General features: G+C 36.5%; 1 protein-coding gene across 32 annotated transcripts in view; it reads right to left on the bottom strand.

Moving 5' to 3' along the window:
• The window catches only part of PKHD1 (PKHD1 ciliary IPT domain containing fibrocystin/polyductin), a 513,811-nt gene that overhangs the window by 195,946 nt on the left and 291,331 nt on the right, over positions 1-26,534 (bottom strand). For all 32 annotated transcript variants that reach the window (XR_015722268.1, XR_015722269.1, XR_015722271.1 and 29 more), the window contains 2 exons: positions 18,601-18,714; positions 16,102-16,189 (listed from right to left, as the gene is read on the bottom strand). Coding sequence is in view for 23 of the 32 variants with exons in the window: in XM_087857019.1 (XP_087713145.1) it covers positions 16,102-16,189; positions 18,601-18,714 (202 nt within the window). In the remaining 9 variants the exon portion in view is untranslated. The remainder of the gene's footprint in view (positions 1-16,101; positions 16,190-18,600; positions 18,715-26,534) is intronic.

Genomic DNA, 26,534 nt, shown 5'->3' with positions numbered 1-26,534 from the left:
TGTGATCTCGGGGTCCTGGGATCCAGCCCTGCATTGGGCTCTGCTTTCAGCAAGGAGTCTGCTTCTCCCACTCCCTCTGTCCCTCCCCTCCGCTCATGCTCTCTCTCTCAAATAAATAAATAAAATCTTAAAAAAATACCCCCACAGCTCAGAATGATATCAAGATAATGTACAAAATTATGAAAAGTCTGTGAAACATACAACGGAATACTATGCAGTCATTTAAAAAGGGCATTGGAGGGGCGCCTGGGTGGCACAGTCGTTAAGCGTCTGCCTCGGGCTCAGGGCGTGATCCCGGTGTCCGGGATCGAGCCCCACATCAGGCTCCTCCACTAGGAGCCTGCTTCTTCCTCTCCCACTCTCCCTGCTTGTGTTCCCTCTCTCGCTGGCTGTCTCTCTCTATCAAATAAATAAATAAAATCTTTAAAAAATAAATAAATAAATAAATAAATAAAATAAAAAGGGCATCGTAGCAGAGCATGAATTATAAGACATTTTGTTCACAATGTGTGGATTGAAAAAATCAGGATATAAAACAATATGACCAATTTGTTTTTTAAATAAAAACAATATATGCGGAGAAAACAGAAGACAGGAAAGATGCACAGTAAAATGTTAGTCCACCTACGGATGGTGAGTTTATTAGTGATTTTCACTTAAATCTAAATTTTCCAACTTAACAGGTAATACACCATAGTAAGAAAAAAATACTTTTTTAAAAAGAAAATAAGGCTGTGGATAAAAAGTCACACCAAAGTCAATTAGCAGCACAAATGAAACTGATCCTTTCCTTCATAGTCAGTATTATCTGGATAATCTTTTTATTATTATCCATACTGCTGAATAAAGTTCTTCAGACGATAGGCACTATAATGTTCTGAAAAGTTTCTTATGAAATGAGTTGAAATTCATTTCTTGTGGACACAGGGGATTTTTAGGGCAGTGACTTTGAGATCTCTGCCGACCCCCAGACCATCAACCACAGTGTGGTCTCTACGCAGGCCACAGTACCGTGCTGCCATGAGGCATGATGAGGGCCACACCTGCTCCTAGGGCCTTCCAGAGAGTCCAGCCAGGCCTAAAGAGAGCCCCTGGCCCTGTGTTGGGTGGGTGCCAGGCCCTTCCGTCTCTGTCTGAGGAGGCCTGCCCCTTCTTCCCTCCTGCAAGACCCACCTTGATGGGGCCAGAATCTGCGTAGACAACCACCCCCAGCTGGTCCTGATGGGATGGGCTGCATCTTCCACCCCGATGGCCCTGGCTACAGCTGTTGCTTGTACTTGTGAACAGATTTTTGTCTATGCTGGGAGTAGGCATGTGCAATGTTGGTAGGAGATAGAGCCCACCCTACTGGCCTGTCCCAGACTTTTGCTTTGTTTTGTTTTAAAAAGAAGTCCATGGGGCGCCTGGGTGGCACAGCGGTTAAGCGTCTGCCTTCGGCTTAGGGCGTGATCCCGGCTTTGTGGGATCGAGCCCCACATCAGGCTCCTCTGCTATGAGCCTGCTTCTTCCTCTTCCACTCCCCCTGCTTGTGTTCCCTCTCTCGCTGGCTGTCTCTATCTCTGTTGAAAAAATAAGTAAAATCTTTAAAAAAAATAAAAATAAAAAATAAAAAGAAGTCCATGTTCTTTATTGTTGTACAAAAAAGAATGGGTAGACCCCAAAGTAAATGAAACATTATCACATTTGTTTACACCACTATCTAGTTCTTCACGTTAACGCACTATTCAAACAACAGAAAGTAGGTAGCAATTTAGGGATTGAGAAAGAGATAAAAACCAAAAAATTCCTTTGGACCATGTTTATTCTACATTATGTCTACACCGTGTGTTCACAGAGACATCTTCTTTTATTTCGCTGTACAGGAATTCCGTTGTATATAAAATCGAACCTGTTCAGAAGCTGAGGGACACTAGAAATGATGGGTCCATCTCCTGGTGCATTGTCATACAATTCCAACAACGGTGCAGCCACCCACTTGTAATTTTTAGGGACTGCAAACAAGGCGGTGTATGCTATGACAAGGATGGATGCATGTCATCCTACATTTGTCAAACCCCACGGAATGGACAACTCAAAGAGTGAACCCTAATGTAAACTTCCTTAACTTCCTTAAACAAGGGTTCTGCTCCAGCCAGATGAATCTGCTCACTCTCCCAAGAAATAGCTTTGTGCTTCTCACCCATCACTTAAAAATCATTGTCCTTACTCTGCCCTTCAGTCCACTCATTCTTAAAAGCTGACTGAAGTTCCTTGGCCCTCAAAAAGTCTTCCCACGGGCGTCTCTTCCCCACTGAACACCCAACCCCACCTCTGTTCCACCCCATTTTGACATCATAGATACTACTGCCTTGCAATTGATTTTGTTTTCTTGCTTTCTGTGGCTATTCAACTTTGATACCGTTAGGTAATATGCAATAAAAATATGGTTACATAGCTATATGAACCCTATAGCATATAGCAATGTTCTTGACAGAAAGAAAAAAGAACTATTGAAATCATTAGCCTCAGTTTTATATTAAAAATATAAATGAACTTAAGCTGACCTTTTCCATTAAGGCTTCTGAAACCTTACAGGTTCATGAAAATTAATCTCTCCTCCATACTCCTGAAACCTTGGGAATCCATATGTCATGAGGACTGTATACATATGGCAAAGGAGTGTGGCCCCTTCCACTTCTGTGTCCACACAGCTGTAATAGTAACTTCAAAGAAAATCATGGTCCCTGTTATCAAGAACTTAGATGGTTCTGTAGGTCAAGTATCAGTTTTTCTTCAATTCCAACATCCATACTTTCCACTGACCATCTTCTATTATTTGGTTACCCTTCAACCACTTCAAGAAATCCTACCTTCGGGACTGCTTGAAGCCCAGCTGTCTGCTTAGTACTAATAAGGGTCCTATAGCTACAGGGGAGAGGATAGACCTTTTTGTTCTGAGCAAAACACACCTAAAACAATAAATAAACAAAAAAATTAAAAGAGCTGTTTGCAACATAACTGGACCTAAATGAAAAACATATGAAAAGAGAGAGGAAACTATGAATAATTGCTGCAGAAGTCTCCAAAAGAAAACCTTTAAAAATATATAAACAAGATGTCATCACAGTTTTCTTTACTTTGGCACTAACATTTTATCTAGTTTTGAGACAACACAGTACGTTTGGTCAAAAGAACCTAATTACGAAAAAGGAAAAAAATGTATGCTTTCCAATTTGATTTAAAAAGTTTTTACAACCATGCATAAGGCATCCATATATAAACACCTACCACTTAAATGGATTTGTTAACTAAACGTTGGGGAGCTCTTAATGATGATGGCTGCATTTGACCACAGGCTCAGAGTGTCCGGAAGCCAAGATGATTTCTTCCCAGGAATAGGGATAGCCATAGATTTCTGAATTCTACTAACACTGAAGGTTTGTTTTTAAACTTCAGTTTAAATTTTTTTTTCATCTTTTTTTCAGTGCTATCAAAAGGTACTGTGACACCTCAGCCTGCATTGGACAATGTGAGGTACTGAAGAAAGGGAATGGCTGTAGCCATGCCAACACTGATGATGGCAGTAAGGAGTTATCATAAATGTCAACTATTTCTCTACCTGGTCTCCTTTCTCCTTTCTTTCCATAAAATCCATCACATCTTTTCTTTTCTTTTTTCTTTTATGATTTTATTTTTATTTATTTGAGAGAGAAAGCACACAAGCAGGGGGAGAAGCAGACTCTCTGCTGAGCCCGGAGCCCAAAGCAGGGCTCCATCCCAGGACCCCAGGAGCATGACCTGAGCTGAAGTCAGATGCTCAGCTGACTGAGCCACCCGGGCGCCCCTCTCCACACCTTTTCTGAGAACTGCTCTCCTTAACTACCATCCTAATTCTGTGTCCTAGTGAGCACTGCTGATTATAGTTCCACAAACCCTATGTGAAAGGGTGGGCAAGGGATCCAACCTGCCTTTGTCTGTGAAAATCCTTCCCTTGGACTTCATTGTATCAGCTTTATCGACGTATAATTGACAAATAAAGTGTAAGATATTCAAAGTGCACAATGTGTGGATTTGATATATGTAGACGCCATGAAAAGACTGACCTCACTGAGTGAATTGACACATTGAGCACCTCACACATTTACTTTTTGTGCGTGGGAACGTTTAAGTTCTACTCTCGGCAAACTGTACTGATGCAATACAATGCTCTCGACGACAGTTGCCTGGCCTTTTGAATTGAAACTAAGGAGAGAGAAAAATTTACTCTCTGGTGGTAAAGCTAGGAAAAGCCTGACAGGTCTGGGTTCACTTGTACCCCACAGAACGTAGAAAACTTTTTTTCTGTAGATGCAAATGAGGTCGACATAGAGAAATAAGAGAGGTTGGGGGAGGGCCTGCCACAATCTTCCAAATGGATTGAGAAAGGCTACTTTCACTTATTTCTACTATAACCACAATAACTACCATGTCTTGAAGGTCACTTTGTGCCGGAAACGGGGCTAAGCACTTTACATACATTAATTCACTTAATCCTTCTAACTACTCTATCAGCTGGGCATTTTATTCTTATATCACGGAATAAGAACTTGAGGGTCAGAAAGAATAGTTTGCTCAAAATTACGCAGTTAGAATTACTACAGTCTGCCTCCCTCAAAGTTCGAGCTTGTTTTCACTGTAGCATACTATTTCCATCCTATGTTCCTACCTCATGTGCGTTTTCCCGGCATGGAGACAAGAGCCAATCTGATACTAGAACCCACTAGTTCACTGGACAGACAGAATCATCTTCTTCTGGCGGCTACGTACTTAACCTTGAACTCCTGCCAATAAATGAATAAGGCCACCATCTCTATATTCTAATTTTACTTGAAGAAAATTGTTATAGTAGAATAATGAAGTTTGAGTAATAAGCAAAATAAATTATAGTGGTTCTTAAAAGTAAACATAAGATTCTCATTTATTAGATGATATACCACTGAATCAAGAGGCTCACTACATTCTGATTTCCAGAAAAGACACATCCATTCAAGGCAGCAGGCATTTATTAGAAGTCTTCTTTGTGTTCAGCTGTGTACCAGGTGCTAAGTAATAGACACAATCGATAAAAAACAATATTTTCCTGCTCCTGTAGAAGCTACTTGGAGGAACAGGACACAGACAGCTTAAGTAGCTTAGGATCAGTCACCAGGAAGCACATTTTTGTTAAAATCATAAATCAGAAAACCACATTCTATAATTCAGATGGTGAGAAAATCAGTGTGTGCTGGAGGGGAGATTAAATGTCTCGTGGAAGATGTGGCAGATTCTCAGGATAAGCAGGGAGTGTCAAGGCAAGAGGAGATTCAAGAGTACGGTGCACCTCCTTATTTTACGTATCAAGTATTTAGGGAGCCTCGCAAAAATAATTGTTCTGGACACTCATGTATGAAGTGGGAATGTATAAGAAAGGAGAACGAGAAGTATCCAAAGTACAGTCAAAGAACACCATCACTAAGTTGATACAGGAGATGGCAGGACAGATGACGTCAGCGCGGAAGGCTGGAGTCCTGGGGCAAGGCTGAGGCGACAAGTGATTTGTTGTTTAGTTCAGAGCTATTTCCTTATAAATAACAGAGAAAGTTAGTACGTCACAGAAGAAACATAGAAAACAACAGGACAAAGGGACTAGATAAGGCTCTCTACACTGTCTTTCTCTAAAAAGTAAATGAGAAAAGGAATAAGAAAAAATTTGAGACCTTTTGAGGAAGGTTCCCCATAAACCTACTCTTCCCCCTGTTTCCTCTTCTCAGTAAACCAGAGCACTCCTCACGCAGTTGCTTAGGTCAAAAGGTTTACGGTAATCTCTGATGCTTCTCTTTCTTCTACCCAATCTATCAGCAACTCATATTTCCTCTGTCTCCAACATGTACTTCACCATTCTGTCCTCTTCCTTAACTACAACCCTAATCTGAGCCACCAGCATGTGTCACTTGAAAGACTGTAATGTTAGTGCTCTCTCCTAACAGTCTCTCTGCTTCCACTCTTGTCCCCAACAGTCACCTCTCTACACAGCATGAACCAGATTACAGCATGAATTGGACCCTGTCCCTGCCCTGTTTAAAATTTTGCAATGACCAGGATAAAATCTAAAACCTTTACATAGGATTGATTAAGTAACCATTTAATTTTAAAGAACACACCATCACCCTTACGTGACTCACAGCAAGACCTCTACTTAATACTGAAAATGGGTAAAAAGCCAATTTCTTTAAATCTAAGTATAAATTTAAGTATAATTTCTCTTGTCTTATCTGAAGTCCAAAAAATCCAACACGTTGTTCATCAGTCTCCCCCAAAGTCAACTGAAACAAGTGACAGTGAAGAGTAACTTAAGAGATAAATTTATATTATAACATAGAACAAAAGAATATAATATGGTTTCAAATATCTTGCTAAGCCTACTTTTATCGGTGGTATGAGAAATGAGTCTCGGTTTATAAAGTTAACAAGAAATTTTTCCTCTGAAGATTTCACTTCAATGTTCTTCATAAAATAAATCAATTATACACAAATAAATTCAGATATATAATTCAGTTGGTGAAAATCCATAAGGAGGTCATATCTGTCCCCGTAACAATGCGTTAGAAAGACTTATTTAACTGACTTTAAGCATAAAGAAGACCACAGATCAATGTTTAAAGAAATGGTTTGAATAAGGTCTGTACTTCAGTTAATAGTAGACTAGAATCAATTGGCTAGATTTTACCATGTCTAGGTTATGAAATACATCATCAGGCAATGCTGAGTGAAGGGTACATGAGAACTCTACTATTTTTGCAACTTTTTGTGAGGCTTTAATTATTTTACATTTTTTAAAAGGTTATAAAAAGGAAGGCTCTCTATAAAATGGATGCGCTATGGTAATTACGTAACATTCATATAAACTCATTAAAAACTCCTCATCAGGGCTTATACTAACAAATTTTGTTTTTAATATTTTTATTATATAGAGCACTAGAACACAAGCAATGGAATCAGACAAACCATGATTTAAAAAAAAAAAAATCAGCCCCAGGAACTCTTAGCTTTATAAACCTGGAAATTTTACTCAACTTTTCTATCCTCAGTTTTTGTATCTGTAAATGCAGATCATGATACCTAACATAGTACTGAGAGATTTAAATGAGATAATGTATGTAAAATGCCTGGTAGATGCCTGACAGAGTAAACCCACATGTAAGAACTCATTAAATGGCAGCTAGTAACACTAGATAGTTTTCATTCATAAAATTGAATTTCTTTCAAAAGAGCCTATAGCTCTGACTCTGAATGAGGTTTTTAACACATTCTTGAAAGACAAATCCATTCAATATGGCTCTTGCCAAATTCCAACTCACTAAATTTATAACTAAAGTTTCGTAATTATCCCTGCTTGAACTGCCTACTCACATTTCCTTATGGGTATCAAGCACTTCAAAGTCAACATGATCAAATCTGAATTCATAATCTTTTCCCTGAAACTTAGTCCTCTTTTAGTGAATGGCACCGCCCTCTATCTCTTCAATCCAGAAACCAAGAGAGGGCCTCACAGCCAATACATCTTACAGACTTATGTCTCCTGTCTCTACATCTGTCCACTTCTCTCCGTCGGCACTTCAGCTCCTGACTACAGGTTATGCTATCTCTTGCTTGGACCTCCTAAGTGGTGTCCCTAGATCTGTTTTTGACTCCTCCTGTTGTCTGCACTGTCCCTAGAATGATTTTTTTTTTTTTTTAGGTATAGGAATATGATTACAAGCTCTACCTCCCACCCAAACTATCCTCTTAGGAACTTAAAATAGTTACACAATGCTCCTGGAGGGTAAAAACTAAAATTCTTGATATTGCCAGTGAATATACCCTGACCCCTAACTACTCCTGGGAACCTGCTTGGTCCCTGCTCTCCACATCAGCCAACCTGGCCTTTTTCCAAGTCCCTCATGTTCCCCATTCTTCCTCCCATCACAGAATCACCTCTTGGGCCTCTGCTTCTCAATCATCTGTGCTGACTCTATCAACTTCTAAAGAATTAGAGTGGCCCCAGTCTCATTTCTAGGCTCCAATTTTCTCTTCTTCCTGGCTTCTTGATCAGTGACATCATCTACTTCCTGGATGACTCCCCATCATTTTCTACCTGAGTCCTAAACCACATATCTCAGTTGTCTTCTTGACATCTCTACTTGGCATCTCCAAATTAGCATGTCCCATCTTCCACCCTGACAAATTTGTTCCTCTTCCAGCCTTCCCATCTCAGTGCATGTTTCCACTATCCACCAGGTTGCTCAGTCAAAAAATCTGAGGCACTTCCTTCACCTCCACATTCAGTCCATTGGCATGTCCAGACAGCGCCATCTCTTCTCTCCCTCCCTATTGCCTCCTCTATAGTCTTAGCCACCATGATATTTGGCCTCCACTGGCCTCCTAATGCATAGCCCAGCTTCTGCTTTTTTCTCCACCACTCATCATATAGCAGCCAGAGTGGTTTTCAAAACATAAGTCAGAGTCTATCCATTGCCCTCTGTTAACCCCTCAGTGATTTTCCCTCTGACCTCTCACACCTAAACAAGGTACCATGTGACTTGGCATTTACCATATCATTTCACTCTCTCCTCTCTGCTCACTCTGGTCCAGCTAGAGTGACCTTCTCTCTGTCTCCCACTACCCAAAGGCCACCTGAGAGACAATGGTGGACCAGATGTCCCTCCTTCACTGAGCACTCTAGCCCATTCTCATCAGACAGCACGATGCCTGCTACCATTCAGATCTCAGCTCAAGTTTTCCTTCCCCAGAGAGGTCTCCCCCTTCCATTCAATCTAAAAGGATACCCTGTACACTCCCCAACTATTTTTGATCGTACCATCCTGTTTATTTCCCTGCTAGTGCATTTTATAATGTGCAACTATGTTGTTTATATTTCTGTATTTGCTTCTTTATTGTCTCTCTCTCCATGAAGATATAAACTCCCAGAGGACAGTGATCTCTTCAAATTTGCCTCTACATCTCCAGGGCTTATAGCCATACCTGGTACATAGTAAGTACCCATCAGATATTTGTTGAATGATTGAATGCTGTTTGCTCTTGTTGGAGTGCTCTTTCCACACACCCCCACCCCACTCTGCTTAATTAAGGCCCACTCATTGTTTAGTTCTCATCTCTGAAATCACTCTGCAGGGAAGCCATCTCTAACCTCCATTACTGCCTCAAGTTCCCGTATTCATGTTTTCAGAATCCTATAAATCCCTCCTTCATAGCATTTATCCCATATGTAATTTTACATTTACTTTATATTTATTTCATTAATGTCTGGATACAGAGACCATGTCATTTTTTACTTGTTATTGTATTTCCAGGCCATAATTCAATGTTTTACATAGGGTAAGAATTACAAAAATTCTGTTGAATAAAACAATAACAATGTTCAAAGGTAATAACTACTCTATGAAGAAATTCTGTACACAGAGAAAAGCACATCAAAGCAGTAGCCAGCTACCATCTCACCCACAAGGATCCCTGCTGTTCTGTATGTCCTTCCAGACATTTCTCTATCCACATATATGTATACATAAATGTTATTTTAGTTTATTTACAAAACTAGGCTAATATATAATATTAGCCTGAATGCCCACATCTCTTCCCCTTTGTCAACATGGAATTCAATCATCTTCCCCTTTGGTAATTAAATATTTTAAAATAGTGCTCAATTTTTTTTTTAAGATTTTATTTATTTATTCGACAGGATAGAGACAGCCAGTGAGAGAAGGAACACAAGCAGGGGGAGTGGGAGAGGAAGAAGCAGGCTCATAGCAGAGGAGCCTGATGTGGGGCTCGATCCCACAACGCCAGGATCACGCCCTGAGCCGAAGGCAGATGCTTAACCGCTGTGCCACCCAGGCGCCCCTCAATTTTGTTTTAATTAACATTTATTTCAACTCTAGTAGGGAAGAACATTTTTCCATATGTTTATTAGTCAGATGTATGTCTTATTTTGTGGCTCATGTATTCAAACTCTTTAATGTTTGTTCTTCTAGTATGTTCATCTCATTTCCTTTTTATTCCTAAGCATTCTTTACATATAAAAAATATAAGCCCTCCATGTGTACTATCATAAATTACAAATATTTTCCATTTTATCATCTGCTTTTGCAGTTTGTAATTGGTATGCAAAAATATTAATTTTCTTAAATACTGATTTTTTTATGTTGTCAAATCTATGACTTCTTGCTGTTATAGTTATTGCATTTCTTATGATAGAGAGGTCATCCCCAATTTAATATTGCATAATATTTACTTAAATATTCCTCAAATAATTTAGTTTTATTTTTTTACATTTATTTTTTAATCTACCTATAATTTTTTTTAGAGTGAAGTATAATTTGAGAATCTAATTTTATAGTTTTCTGAAGTGTTTACCAATTACTCCAGCACAGTCTGCAACTAATTTGAAATGCTAATTTATTTAAATTCTAAGTAATAAGACATACCTGAGTCTATTACTACACATTCTCTTCAGTGTTGGTGCCAACAGCTATAAGTAATTATTCACACTGAAGGTATATATATATACACATTTTTTAAAAGATTTATTTATTTATTTATTTATTTATTTATTTGAGAGAGAGAGAGAGAGAGGGAGGGGCAGAGGAAGAGGGAGAGAGAATCTCAAAGCAGACTCTTCACTGAGCTCCAAGCCAACATGGGGCTTGATCCCAGGACCCTGGGACCATGACCTGAGCCAAAACCAAGAGTTAGGCACTCAACTGACTGCAGCACCCAGGTGCCCCAAAGTATATATTTTTCAAAAAGTAACTGGTAATGTTGGCTATCTTCAAGTGTTTATTGTTCCAAAAGACTTAGACTTAGTGAATCAGATTTCAAATGCATATATTTGACTTGTTATTAATGTTGCATTAGATTTAACATCTTTATTTTTTTTTAAGATTTTATTTATTTATGTGATAGACAGACAGCAAGAGAGAGAACACAGCAGGGGAGTGGGAGGGGAAGAAGCAGGCTCCCAGCGGAGGTGCCCGGGCAGGGACTCGATCCCGGAACGCCTGGATCAAGCCCTGAGCCGAAGGCAGACGCTTAACAACTGCGCTACCCAGGTGCCCCAGATTTAACATCTTTAAAATATAGAGCCTTTCCGTTGATGTTATGCATCACCATTTATTCTAATCTCCTTTTATGCCTCTTACTAGTGTTTTATAGTTTTGTTTCTATTCCTCCTGTAATTTTAAGTTTATTCTAGATATTTTAAATTGAAATTCAAATAGGATTTTACATTAAAATATTCAAAAGCTATTAATTTGTGCATTTACTGAATGACTGCAATGATGGTTTTTCAGACAATTCTCTAGTGTCCTAAGACAAAATACATATAATCTACAAAAAACTGACAGTTTGGATTCCTTTTAATAGTAAAAACTGATGCCTTTTTTCTTGACTCGATACATTGGCTAAACCTTTAATAATAATATTTAATGATTATTTTAATACACAGTAATTTTTAATGTCAGTTTTTCCATAAAATAGAAAATTGCCTGTTTGAGAGGGATTTTTAATGATTTAATTTGTATTACTATTTAAAGTAGTGATTCTCAACTCATGGCCAAACCACTCTATTAAGAAACATTGATTTTAAAAAATATCCTTAAGAAAATAAAATAAAGGAATATCTTTGTAGTCTTAATTTACTGTTTATTCCAAAAATGCAAGCTGAATTTTATTAAATGTGTTTCTGTTTTGTATCAAATTGATCACGTTCTTAGTCTTTATATAGATTGCTTCGATAAATTATATTAAGGAATTATTTTAAACCATCCTTCTTTACTTGGATAAATCACTCAACCGTAATTTTTTTTCTTAATAAGTTACTGGATTTCATTTGTTGTTGTTTTATTTAGGATTTTTTTTTTTTTGTATTTCATTTACACTTAGGTGTTGCTCCAATTTTCTTTTTTTGAATTACCTTTAGCAGCTGTTTTAAAAATTATTTCATGAAAATAAAAATAATAAATAAATTAAAAGTATTTTATGCTTCCTTCCTAAAATTAATTGAAAAGTTTCACATATTTTCTTATGCTATGGAACGGATTATACAACATAAAAAATGTCTAATATTTGAATGATTGAAATAATATGCCATCAGTTTATTTGAGCCAAATGTATTCTTGGGAACAAATCTTTGATAACTGCATGTCTTTTACTATTATTTGTGGTTTCAGTTATATTCTTCTCTAACCAATTATGATAATTTATATTCCTACATATAATTTATTTTTTTAAATTTCAGAATTTAAACTCTATAGACGCATACATTTTATTATAATTCTAATCTCTTTGGTATCTGTTACATTCGAATTCTCATTTCTGAGTTTACATATTGTTTCCTTTGTATAATTAATGTTATTAAAGATTAAACCATTATCACTTTAAAAATTTCAAGTCTACAAATTTGCTACTTTCTAATTCACCTATTTCTGCCTTTACACAAATCAATTTCATTAGATTTATTGGTTATTTTGTTTCTGGTTTCTCACATTGACAGCTTAGTTTGTTTATTTTTGTATTTTATTATTCAGCAATTAAAGCATTTAATGTGATGACATGTTGGTCACGACTCATGCAATACTATTACTGCTATTTTGCTAGCATTCTCCTGCTGGAGTTTTCATCTCCTCGCTGATACAAAAGTTATTTAGGAGAAGGTTTATTTTTTCTTTTCTGCTCTTTTGTCTTGCAAGAGGTTAAGAGTATTGGTTAAGATGTTCCTATCTTTACATTTATTTTATTGTGATCATAGTCTATATCATTTCTGTTTACTAAAATTTGTTAAGGTTTTAGTTATATTTATATTTTGGGGTAAATTATATTTATATTCCTTGTATATATAAATTAAATTGCCTTTATTACATTACTCAGATTTCTTCATGTTTTCTTTATCATTTTTAACCTAGTTTAAACGTTAGAAACTGAAAGGGGGGCACCTGGGTGGCTCAGTCAGTTGAGCATCGAACCCTTGATTTTGGATCAGGTCATGATCTCAGGGTCTTGGGATCGAGCCCCATGCTTAGGATTCTCTCTCTCCCTCTCCCTTTCCCCCTTCCCTCACCATGTGGCTTTTTCTTTCTCTATCAAAAAACAAAACAAAACAAAAAAAACTGAATGAGGTAAGTAAATGTCTTTCATTATCATTTTTGTTTCTGTCAATTTCCTCATTTTTTTTTGAGATCTCCTTTATATATTTCTATATTATGTTACCTGGTATAAAACTTTCCTGACTCTTGTGGTCTCCCTGGAGATTGAATTCTTTATTAATATATAATGTATTATTTTATACACTTAATTTTTTCTTTTCTTATAATTTTGAGTCTTTTGTTTTTGTTTTGTTTTTATTTCAATAATTCATTTTATCTAATATTTAATTTTTTTCTATATTGGTTTTATTTTCCTCTAGTAAAAAAAGTTGTGATTACATGTTGATTTATTATCCAATTTTTTCCTATGTGGGGTCATTTTTAACAATCATATTTTCTTTATTTAATTTTTTCAAGAAAGGTATCTTTTTTAAAATTTTTATTTTTTTGTTATGTTCAATTAGCCATGTAGTGTTCAACGATTCATTAGTTGCATATTTTCTTTTTATAACTGGAAGATTTATTCTTACTTTCTTACTTCTGTTGGCTCTTTATACCTTTTGTTGCTTTAATTCTCTTACTATTTAATTTTCTTCTCCTTCTGTATTTTACCATTTATTTTATGGCTTCTTTCATTCTCTTTCCTCTCTGGTGGTTTGGAAGGTATATACCCGATTTAAAAAAATTTTTTTTAAAGATTTTATTTATTTATTTATTTGACAGAGAGAGAGAGAGAGAGAGACAGCCAGCTAGAGAGGGAACACAAGCAGGGGGAGTGGGAGAGGAAGAAGCAGGCTCCCAGCAGAGCAGGGAGCCCGATGCAGGGCTCGATCCCAGGACCCTGGGATCACACCCTGAGCCGAAGGCAGATGCTTAACGACTGAGCCACCCAGGTGCCCCCCCTATTTTAAATTCTGCTAGAACAAACTGACTCATCTTTACTTCATATGGCACTAATGTCCCATCATCAGTTTCCTATGGCCACAGGCCCAGGTTGTAAACCCAGAGTTTTATCTGAGAATTATGACCTGTCATGGATAGTCTATGTGTCAGCTAGGCTAGGTTGTAGTGCCCAGTTATTCTATCAAATGCTAATGTAGGTGTTTCTTCAAAGGTGTTCTGTAAATGTCGTTAACATCTACAATGAATTAACCTTAAGTAAAGATTACCCTCAATAATGTGGGTGGGCCTTAGCAATCAGTTGGAAGGCCTTACAAGCAAAAGTTTCCCTGAAGAAGAAATTCTGCCTCAAGACAAGGTTCAAGACTTTGCAGCCTACCAACCTGCCCTCCAAATTTTGAACTTACTATCCCTCCTAAGAATATAAGTCAATTCCTTGAAATACATCTCTTTATATATACTATTATACTATTATATATACTATATATACCATATATATATATATATATATACACACTATATATTATACATACACACATACAACCTATGGGTTATATATATATTTATATATATATATTTATATATTTATATTTATATATTTATATATATATTTATATATTTATATAAACAGAACCCTAACATTAGTTAGTTAATGTACATTAGTACATTAACTTCTCAAATTTTATGTAGTTTCTTTTACAGGAATATTAGACTTTGTCTTCTTTTAACAGCCATATTTACAGTATACGGTATTATATTTAACTTATTCTAGTGCTTACCTTTAAAATAGACACTATACCTTTACAGTATTCCTGAATTTTATTCATGAATTTTAAGTCAGTTTAAGCGCTTTATCAGAATATCTTTTTGCATTTTTTTCAGTTCTTATAAAGCAAAGATATATATATGCTTTTTTGCTTTCACATGTAAATAGCAATTTTAACAGGGTATCCAGTTCTTTGACTGAAATCCCTAAACATGTATATATTTTTCCCTAAACATGTATATATTTTACACCACTATTTTCCTATATTTAATGGTGTAGAGAATTCTAAGGTTAAGAAGCTTTATGTTCCTTTATGTTTTTCTTTTATTTTGTTCACTGCTTTTTCTTGTAGCACGCGGATATGTAGCAATCATTATTGTTGGCATCGACGTCTTCATATTAAATGTAAGTGCTCTCAGGTTCACTAGTGTATTTTAGGTGGAGTTTTCATTATTCTTTCTGTTGTAATTACTCTGGGCTCTTATTAAAAAAGTGCAATTACCTATATGTACTTGGCATTTTCTTTTCTCTATTTCTAATACTTTCTCTTTTATGATTTTTATCTCCTGATCTTGTGTTCCGCGTTCAGGTAGATTCCATCAGTTTGCTCTTCATGGTGCCTATTCACTTTGAGGCAGTGGCAATTTCATTCTTTACCACCTCCAATGCATTATGAAATTCTGTTACTACATTTTAAATTCCATAAGATTCTTCATATGCTTCATCTCACTCCTATTTTATTTCTATCTCTTCACCAGCTATCCTCTCAGCTCAGACTATTATGATGTCACTTTACATTTCATCTATTATCTCCTAGAATTCATATTTTTAAAGATTTATTGATAGCAGTAAACATGTATTATCTAAACTTTACTCCCTAAATAAACAATGGACTCCTCTGCCTTTGATTTGTTCTTCTTCTTCTACTCTGTTACAAAGGCTTTTTAAAATCCCTTTTAGTCCCTTATTTTTTTTTTAAAGATTTTATTTATTTATTTGACAGAGAGAGAAACAGCCAGCGAGAGAGGGAACACAAGCAGGGGGAGTGGGAGAGGAAGAAGCAGGCTCATAGCGGAGGAGCCTGACGTGGGGCTCGATCCCAGAACGCTGGGATCACGCCCTGAGCCGAAGGCAGACGCTTAACCGCTGTGCCACCCAGGCGCCCTTAGTCCCTTATTTTATCATTTATTCTTCCTTGAGTTTTGAGTCTTAATCTAAAATTTAATTTCATCCTGTAACAAAACAGGAAACATCAGCAAACTAAACAAGCAAATACAACCCTAACTTACTCTCATTTCTTACCTCTCATTGCCTGAGGCGATGTCAGCTGCAAGACGGGTCCAGGATTTCTTAGAACAAGCACCATGAAGCTGGACTTTCCCATATACTCCTGAAGGAAAAAGGAGCATCAGCCGGATAAGAAATTTTCAGAGGAATTAGGGCCACCTACGTAAAACTCACGAGAGACCTTATTGTGCAATATCTGTGAAATGGAAACTATATATCAAGATGTCCACCTTATCAAAGACTACTTAAGTTCTCTATTTTCATCAGGTTGAATATATGTCACATGGCTATGGAAATTACTCTCGTTCTCTCAAAAGCTATAGTGAAATTAATGCTACCCCACATCTAGTAAGCCAAAAGTTGGGAAATAGACCATTCCAATGACTAACTAGTTAAATTCTACCATTAAGTGATTCAAACCATTTGTAATCCTGTTGGAAGTTAACTGGTTTTGATATTTTATGTTATAGGCTTCATTTTCTAAAAGGCAAGGGTAATTTTATTCCCTGAGGAAAGAGATTTGGGGCTATTAGCTTTGTTTTCAGTGGTTGGACCTCATATTTTTTTGTATTACAGATATCAAAGGATAGATCTCTAGCTCCTTTGTTTCAAAATATAATTTATTTCAGACTCATAAATTAAAGTCGTACCAGGGACATGCTTGATGCAGTCCAGTTTTATTCCTTCAGGTCTTTCCTCTTACATGTTTTATTGCCATTTAAAATCACATGAAGCACAATTCCTCATATTCCAGAGGTCTCAAAATGGTTTGAGCATGAACCCAAGCAGTAACAAAATTATGATTGTGTACCCCTAATGCATGTGTATTTATTTTTAGAAAAATATACATATCTATGAATATATTCACATATGTTTGAACAGAGCTCTAGCATTTTCTTCCTGAACCCAGATGTATTGTCTGTATACCGCTGGATTGGCACATACCGTGGTACAAAGACTCAAGACACAAATACTATGTGTTAGGTTTTAATCCAATGTGAACAACAACAACAACAACAAAAAATCTCAATCAGTTAGAATCTAACCAACTGCTTATGTTACTACCTATATTTTTTCCATACTCTAATTCAGAAAAAGTCATAAAACTTTAATTGGGATTAATGGAAATGTAAGAAATACTCTCACTTTCAAGACATGTTCTGGAATAATCAATCTTTCATAATAATAGTCATATGTATATGACTATATACATATATACAAGTTTCATATGATATCATCATCATCATCATCTCAAAAAAATTCCATCTTCTTTACTATTGGCTAAGTAAACTAGGAAGTGGAGGAATGTAAAGTAATTTAGAGAAATTTCCAACAACAAAAATTTTAGCAAAAACCACTTAGTTTCCTTAAATTTGAGTTATACAGAAAATATAATTGACCAGACAAGTAGATTTCTTAATCATTTTCAATCATCAAAGATCTACTGTAAAATTATACCATTTCTTAGTTGTTTCAAGATTATAATACTTAAAGAAATTAAGATCTGTCATTTACTTATAATGTCACAAAATTTTAAGCATGCAGTGAAATAAATATATCATTCTTTATTCAATTTAATATCAGAGAAAATTTTAAAGCCCCTAGCTTTGCCACATGGCTGGAGTCAAGGATTAAGACAGACATCCTTGCATACTCCTAAAACAAAGTTTCATCCAACGTGGTGCTGCATTACACAGAGTGGACACCACAGGCAAAAATAAATTGAATGTTCCTGCTATCCATTTAATTTGTCAACTTGAAAAAGTAAAAATATTCTTGAACCTCATATTCTTAAAAAGATAAAAGCACGGATGAAAAATCCTTTGGAAACAATAAAGCTCTGTTGAAGTACAGTACTATCTGGCAATGGCTATCCATTATGAAACTAGGTTATCAAACTTCACACCATCCTAATATGGTTGCTTCCATTTTACTGGGTTGCTGAGACCTTAGAAAATTAGTAATGCCATAGAAAGAAAGTGAGAAAATGCTAGAATAAACAGCCTTTTATCCCTGTCCCTTAAAATGGAGTTAGTGAGGCTCTCACATCCTGGTTGGTGCAAGGCTGGTCCTGGCTTCTGTGCTCCTATATAGGTCAATTTAAAAATAGGATTTGGTGCTGTGATAGTATTGAATGAAGAAACTGCCAACAGTAAGTGTTTCTTAGTAATCTAGAGATCTACCAATTTAAAAATATCTCAACCACCACATAGCATTTACGGTTGATAACAGACACTTAGTCCAGGCTTCAGTGTCTGACCAATTTGGATATAAATCTAAGCTCTGACACTATAAAGCTGTGTGGCCTTCTGCATATTGTTCGTCATCTCTGAATCTTATTTTTGACAACTGTGAAATGGAGACTATTACAGGAGACCTGGTATGCGAAATAATAAATATAAATTATCTAGAAGAGTGCCTGGAATTTAGTAGATGTTCTATGGATGGTACTTCTATATCAGAAACACACACATTTCATTTCATTTTTAATAAAAACCTGTATTATACTCTCACCAATTGTTCCTGGGTCAATATGAATTCCATTGAAACGGTCACAGAAAACTCCCTCTGAGGCTCTAAGGACAATCAGAAGCTTTTGCTCTTTTTCTAAGGGATTTTTCAAAGTACCTGTTTACAAAGAAAAGTATATCATTTAAGTTAATTTGAAATTAAAAGAGAGAGGAGGAAATCGTCATGTAATTTAGAGGACGCAAAGTAGATGCTATCATGTAGGCTATATGGACAAGAGCCAATGGTCACAAAGATGAAATAAGAAATGGGGAAAAAATGGGATGCGGTAAACTTCTCAGAAGTAGACTGAACTACTGCTCAGCAAATATTCACTGTCCTTTCTCCATTAGGGAAGGGTATACTTTCCTGACTTACTAAAATTTAGTCTGGTCATGTGACTTGTTTTGGCCAATGAAATTTGGGTAGAAGTGATAGTAATACCAGTTCTGAGTTGATGCTTTTAAATACTTCCCCAGTTTTCACCAGATCGTTTGCAATTGTGTTGCCTGTCATGAAAGGAGAATTCCTTAAATAACACCTAGTGTCTGAATGAAGAGACATACACCACACACCTGAATAGAATTGCATAAGCTGGAACTGATGTTAGCATAAATATTTGCGGTTGAAAGCCACTGAGATTTGGGAGGTATTTGTTACACACTATTACAGCAAAACCTGGCTGATACACTGTCTGTGGCTGGATCTCTAAACTGCTTTACATGTACTTTTGCATTTAATCCTCACAGCAAACCTGAGAAGGAAGCATGATTCTTGTCTCGGTTTTAAATATCCATACATAACAAGGCTTAGAGGTTAAGGGATTTGTCCAAATTTCTCCAGCTAGTACGTAAGAGTCTGAATTTGAATGATGGTGAATTTGAAAAATTTATGCCAAGTGATTTATTAAACAAGTACTAGGTTCTTTTCTAAGCCTAAGTTATTTTAGCAGCATAAGGAGACGATCTGTTCAGGCTACGAAGGTCAGCGTTACTTTTGACTTCTGACTTCATTCCATTGATGAAAACAGCGGAGTTTGGTCACTTTTACAGCTTGCAAATTGTTTGGGGAATTCTGCCGGAATAGTGCACGTATCAACCTAACAAAGGGGTTATTTTCTGCAGAACATACATCTTAAGATACAGAAAGTATTACCAAGACTTCGGTTTTCAAGAAGCAACCAGGGCAAAGATAGTCCCCAAATTACACCCTGGAACAACAGGTTGACAACATCTGTTAGCAAATGAGACTTTCCAGTTTAGAAATTCCTGAACACATAACCAAAACTGAGGTTGCCAAATACAGTATGAAGTCTATGAAGTCCCTGATGAACTGAAAATTGCCTGGTTGTCACTTTGGTTAAGTGGTCTTTCAGGGGGCATAAAATCATTCTCCTCAGCCGGCATTCCACGTACACACCTGGTCGGCCAGAAAGTTCCCATGTGAGTGTGAGTGTGCAGCTTGCTACATCTTTATAGTCTAGCCTTCACAGCCATTAGTCCACGAGGCCGTGTTGAAAGTAAGCCTCCGAGAGGTAAGGCAATCTGCCTGGAGCCACACAGCAGGTCCGTGGGCAAGGATCAGCCCCCACAGCCTGTGTATACCCGATGAATGGCCCAAGACCACTGCTACTCCACGTAGGCAAAGCCAATCCTCAGCTGAGTGACTAATGTATCCTCTCGGCCCAAACAAAGACGTGCTAGAGCTGAAAGAAGGAGAGCAGGGGAGGAGGAGAATGTGAAGAAAAATGTGCGTGGTGTGGCTCTTATCTAGCAGCTTCAAGTCTGTCCAGTAAGCCGTTTTCCAACTGTGATTTCATTTATTTCACGGAGGGTAGTTTAGATTCTTGGGAGGAAAAATGGCCTAGCACTAAGCAGATACCAGAGAGAAAAAAGTAGGACAGTTTTTGCCCTAGAGAAATGTATGCAGAGTCCCACAAAGAGAGTTCAGCGTTCCTCTAAAACCAGAGATTAAATCAATTATGCAGCCCCAAACTGCAGCACACGCGAGCTGTCGCAGAAAGTCTGGGCAAAATTAGTCTCTGCCGTGATATTTTGGTATCTGAAATGACCAGAGTTTGATTTTTTTGGGTGTGATCTGGGGGAAGGGAATGATAGAGGATAGGGACTAGGTAGAAAGAAGACAAGAATGAGCCAGGAGGGGGGGAAATTATGCTATTTTCACATGAAAAGGCAGTACCTCTTGAATGTGTACAAGCTGGTGAATGGGAAGCCCTAAAGTCCAGGCTCCTCTTTTATTCTCAAATCTAGCAATCAAAGAGAGGTGAGGGCTCTCACCAGCTTGGGCTTTGTCCCTAAATGACAGTGGCCACCTCTGAGAGAAAGCTCTCAAGATAATGCAGTTCCTCTCTGGTTTTCCTTTTCCCAGCTGCTTCAAGCTGCTCTAAACTGTGGCAAAAGGCATTTTTCAACTTGGATGAATTTAGATACCCGCGATGGAGGGGAGATCATTGTCCCTGCACTGCAGACATGCCCAGTGTTTTTGCATACTTGATTTCACTGAGTTCTTCCAACCCTCTGATGGATTATTACCGAGGTTCTCATGAGGGAACTGAGACAAAGAGAGGTTAGGTAACTTGTCAGAAATTACACAGCTAATAAGTGGTGAGATTTGGCTTAGACTTAATAGGTACCATCCTAGGACACGGGGACATCGGGGAACAGGAAAGAAGTAAAGGGAGGTTGCCATTCCTTAGTGTGATGGTGGGCCATGGAGGGGAAACAGAATATGTTCCAGATGCTAAAATCACCTGGGGAGATGGAAGAAAATAAGTTCTGGTATACAAAAGATAACTGTTATAATGATCTGAGGAATATGGTACAAATGGATTCCATGAACTTCAAAGGTAAGAAAAAGGGAAAAGAACATTCTATTATTTTATTAACTAAATCTCTTTGATGGAATCAAGTATAAACTTAGTTTACACTTAAGCCCACTCTCTCAACATGACTCCCCACACCTTGTAACTAAGCCAACACACACTGAATTACTTACCATTCCCTTTACACTCTCCCATCTGCCCATGAGAGTCCCCAGGCTTTAATATCCCCACCGCTGTCCCGTCTAACTCCTAATCATCCCTCAAAACATGGCTCCACTGTAATTTATTTCTAACAGCCTTCCATGATTTTGAATTAGATGCCCTCTTTCATGCATAAAAATGTCCACACCCCTTGCTGCAGTAATTCTCCCCCCAAGGAGCTTGTCCTGAAGAAAGAATATGGAATATGGACAAAGGTGAATGCCCTGAGTTCTTCACTGAGGTGTTATCTACTTATAGTAGCAAACAATTGAAAATACTTTGAAATAACAAATGATTGGAAACCACTTTGTCCATTTAGATCCCTTCCTTTCCCCCCAGTTGCCTTGACATGCTCAAAAGCTGAGTCACCTAAGTCCCTAAACAAGCCCAAAGCCAGCTCTGATGCTACCTCTTTGGGGATCCTTCCTTGTCAGCAAAGACTGGGTTAAGTGGCCCCCTATGGGCTGTCACAACATACCATGGCTTATCTCAGTACTTCTAAACTCTGCCCTAAGTGCCTTCTCCCTGACGGTCTCCTTCTCTTTACAGTGAGTTAATTGAGAGAAGAGACTGTGTACTGCCAATAGAGTTCATTTACATTTTATCACAGAAATGGTGAACCAGTTATTTTTACCAACCTTCTTGCTTGCAGAAAACAATTAGAAATAAAGAGGGGTATTCCAGAGTAAAAAAGATCCATTTCATCCATGTTGGAATAATCTTAAGCATCTATGTGCCTACATCATAGTTGCAGAGTAAATAAAGCAAAAATTGACAGAGTTACAAGGAAAATAGGTATATCTATAACAACAGTGGGAAATGAAACATAACAACTCACAGAATAAATAAAAAGCAGTGAGCATATAGCAGTTCTGAACAATATGATCGGCAAATCTAACTTAATAGTCAGAGATGAAAAACTGAACCCACGAAGAACATGTATCATTTTCAGACATGCACAATAGAGTCACAAATATTGATCCTATGGTGAACCCAAAGCAAGTTTAACAAATTTAAAAGGATTGGAATCATATAGTATGTGCTTGCTGACCACCGTTCAAACAAAATATACAATTCATATTAAAAAGGTTTATAAAATGATCTATATTGAAATAAAGATTTTCCAATTATCTAGACATACCATTAAGAGAGTGAAGAAGTGAGCCACAGAGTAGGCAAAGACATTTGCTATAATATAACCAACAAAAGGTATATTCTACAATATATAAATGACTTCAATAAATCAATATAAAACAGATAATGTGTCATTAAAAAAAGGCAAGAGAACATCTACCTCACAAAACAAGATCTCAAATAGACAATAAAATTTTTAAGTGCTCAATCACATTAGAAATGAGAGAAATGTAAATTAAACAATAATGAGATCCCGCTACACACCCACTAGAATGGACTTCTGTTCAATGAAGCTGGGTATTTTTTATTTCATAAACTTTTCTTTATATGCATGTCATATTTCACAATAAGTAAAACTTAATTTATTGTTATGTTTCAAGGACACCCATCAATAAGTGCTTGTTGATCAAAAATATGGAAACTGACCAAAATTATATTTGTTTTACTGTTTCTCCATGCCATTAATATTTTTACAGCTTTATTGAGATATAAATAATATGCAAAAAACTGCATATATTTAATGTATACTGACTAAAATTTTAGACATATCTTCTTTTCAGGTCCTTTCCATTGAATTCAAAGCAACAAACTGTGTTTCTAAATAATTTGTATTTCTGTCCAAGTAAACCTTGAAATTCCATGAAATATCATGATTGCACATGAAAGATAGGTTAAGAAATTACCCCCCACCAAATCAATTTTGCACATTTTCTTTTGTCCTCTGAAGTAGGTTATATCATGATGACTTTAGAAGTTGAGCTTCTAACTGGAGCAAAACTATTTTTCTCATGTCCTGCTATAGCTATTTTCTTCAGAGCAGAGCCTCTAGAACATTCTTACTATCAGACCAAAACTGACAAATAGTGCTAAACCAGTTAAATTGTGAAGCAGATTTTATTATGAATTAGCTTTTAATTCCTAGTGTCCATTTGACCCACCTATCCTCAAAACACTGCTCCCCAAAAGAATCAAACTTGGTTAAAAACAAAAACAAAACGTAGGAGAGAGGGGCTTTCAGTCCAATGAGATAATGATTGGTCATAAGAGTAACCAGTAGGCACAATCAAATGATAATCTCTAACCCATCTGAGGTGATTTTATTCAGGCTGACAAATTTTTATCATTGATGAGGCCTGTCATTTTGTCCAACAATTGATAGAATATTAAAATAAAAGTTAATACATAATTTATTCATTCACACACTGGCAAAATGTATAAAAACCCTTAAACCTTTATAAACAAGGGTCAGCTTATTCATTTCTGTAAGCCTTGGTTTCTGCAACTAGAAAATAGGCATGATGACAGCATACGTTTGTTGAGAGTTAAAAGATGTACTGCTTGTTAATGATACACAGCCCAGTGTCTACATATAATAGAAAGTGTTTCAAGTGCTTTGAAAAATGTTGGCTCTTAGTAGTAATAATAGTAAAAAATAGTAGTAGTAACAGTGGAGAAATGACACATTTTAAAATTAACATTTAAATTTAGAAATTAAGAAAAAGAAGGCAAGCTTTTCCCAACTAGTAATGTTCTGTGTCTAAAGTACTAGAAACTATTAGGTAAAAATATTAAGTGGTTACTTATTTGAATGTCCAGCCCAAGGAACTGTAGGGAATACAATTAAATTTATCTTAAATTCAAACGCTGATAAGAGGTTGCTAAACAAGGAAACAAATTACTCATTCATTCATTCAGTCACCTGTTTGCTTAAAATAATTTAGTTTTTCTATGCAAAAATAATTAAATCATACTTAATAGTTATTTTATTATGTAATTTATATAGTTATTATATAACCATTTAAATCATTTAAAAATAATAAATGTCTATGGAATTTTATGCTATTGTTACAGAAGTTCAAAAATCCAAAATATAGTTTGGGGGACACCGACTTAGAAAATATTAAAATATTAAAGGAAGGATGTTACTGTTTAGTAGAAACTGATAGTCTGACAAAACAAGAATTATTTCTTGTGTTAGTGTGTTTCTTTAAAATACATATATAGTTAAGATAAAGTGATGTTTATCTGTCAGAGAACTGATATCCATCTGCTTAATTTCATTTTGAGATACGTATTAAACATTGGCTGCCAGTTTGCTTCGAGACTCACAGAAATGGAGTTTAGTGCTTTCCTGAACCTGCGAAGAATAAAGCTTTTATGTTTTTGTCCTTATAGTTTAAAAAGTGCAATATTTAAAAGTAACATTCTTTTTGTGTCCCTTTTTTATTTCATCAGCTAACACATAGTTTAATTAGAGAACTGTCAGTGTGAACAGAAACTGATTTGTTGACTGATGGTTCATATCAGCTAATTTTTAAATGATCTATTTTGCAGACCCTAGGTGTACTTATATTTACACCTTAAATGTGTGAGTATTTGTATGATTTTCTAATCATAGTTAAACTTGAAAGAGGAGATATATGCTTTTTAACTTAATATATTATTTTTGAACATCACTACAAGATTCTTTCTGGCTACTCAATGAGTCTAACTACTGGGTATTGTGGCTTTAGGCTAGAGGATATGTTTTAATCTACACTTTTCTCTGGTTTGTCTCCTTTTTATTACTTAATCATCCAATGAGCCTTACAGAACTGTCAGTTTGGAAGGCAATAAACTGTGTATGGATTTTTCTTCTTTAGGATTGAGAAAGTCCCAATCATGGAAGCAATGAAAGAAACTTCCATACACCTAGTACTTCATTTCCTGACAATCAAAGTCATGTGCTAATGATGACCTTAGGCTCCTGGCTACAAATGTGAGACAGGGCTGACAAATACCCATCACTAACTCTGCAAAACAATATGTGACAAGTTTTAGGATAAAAACCCAGTTCTTCGCATAATTACTGAGCAAATAGGCAGCATATCATGTGACCTGGTGGTGACAAGCCAAAGAAACAATGAACTTTCATGTCCTCAGGGAAACTGATGTTCAGGGCATGTCTTCGCTTACCTAGGGATCAAGGAGGGTTCTATTAACTTTTAAAGACACTAATTATTACTGGTAATCCCTCTCTGAAATCCACCTACAAAATATCAGAAGAGAGTTGTCCATTTGCAAGTTTAGAACCATGACATTAAAATACTCTTTCCTGGGGTACCTGAGTGGCTCACTTGATTAAGTGTCTGACTCTTGATTTTGGCTCAGATCATGATCTCAGGGTCATGAGATTAAGCCCCATGTTGGGCTCTGAGCTGGGCATGAAGCCTGCTAAAATTCTCTCTCTGTCCCTTCCCACCCTCACGCTCTTTCTAAATAAATAAATAAATCTATCTCTCTATTGAGTTGAACATTTGAATGAATAACAAGTTAACATCATTGATATCTAAGATAACAAAGAACACACTTTAAGGCATAGGAATGATGTCTCCTCTAAGAAGAGACACTGGTGAAAAAGATGAGTTCAGGAAGCTACTCATGGTCAAAGAAATACAAAATGTAAAACAATCAACAAACCAAAGTTTATTAAACAGGCTTTGAGTTGGGCATTTTTATGAGTTTTCTTCTAGACAGACTAAAAATTGAAAATACTTTGGATTTGCAGGATATCACCAACTTTTCCAATGTGTTTCACCACTGTTTTATTTCTTTCATAGAGGGGGGAAAGCATTGCAGTCATTTACACATTAACACTATAATTCTTTCCTTACAGATGTAGACATTTAAGTCTAGGGACACTGAGCACATTACAAGAAAAATGCATTGAGCTGAAAGACAGACTTAGATCTATCCATTCATTTGTGTATACACTAATCAGTCA

The sequence above is a fragment of the Ursus americanus genome, chromosome 29 (genome assembly GCF_024610735.1).
Source record: "Ursus americanus isolate L20-20 chromosome 29, mUrsAme1.1.p, whole genome shotgun sequence".
Classification (NCBI taxonomy): domain Eukaryota; kingdom Metazoa; phylum Chordata; class Mammalia; order Carnivora; family Ursidae; genus Ursus; species Ursus americanus.
Note: the sequence above shows the minus strand (reverse complement) of the source record. Positions and strands in the feature narration are given on the sequence as shown.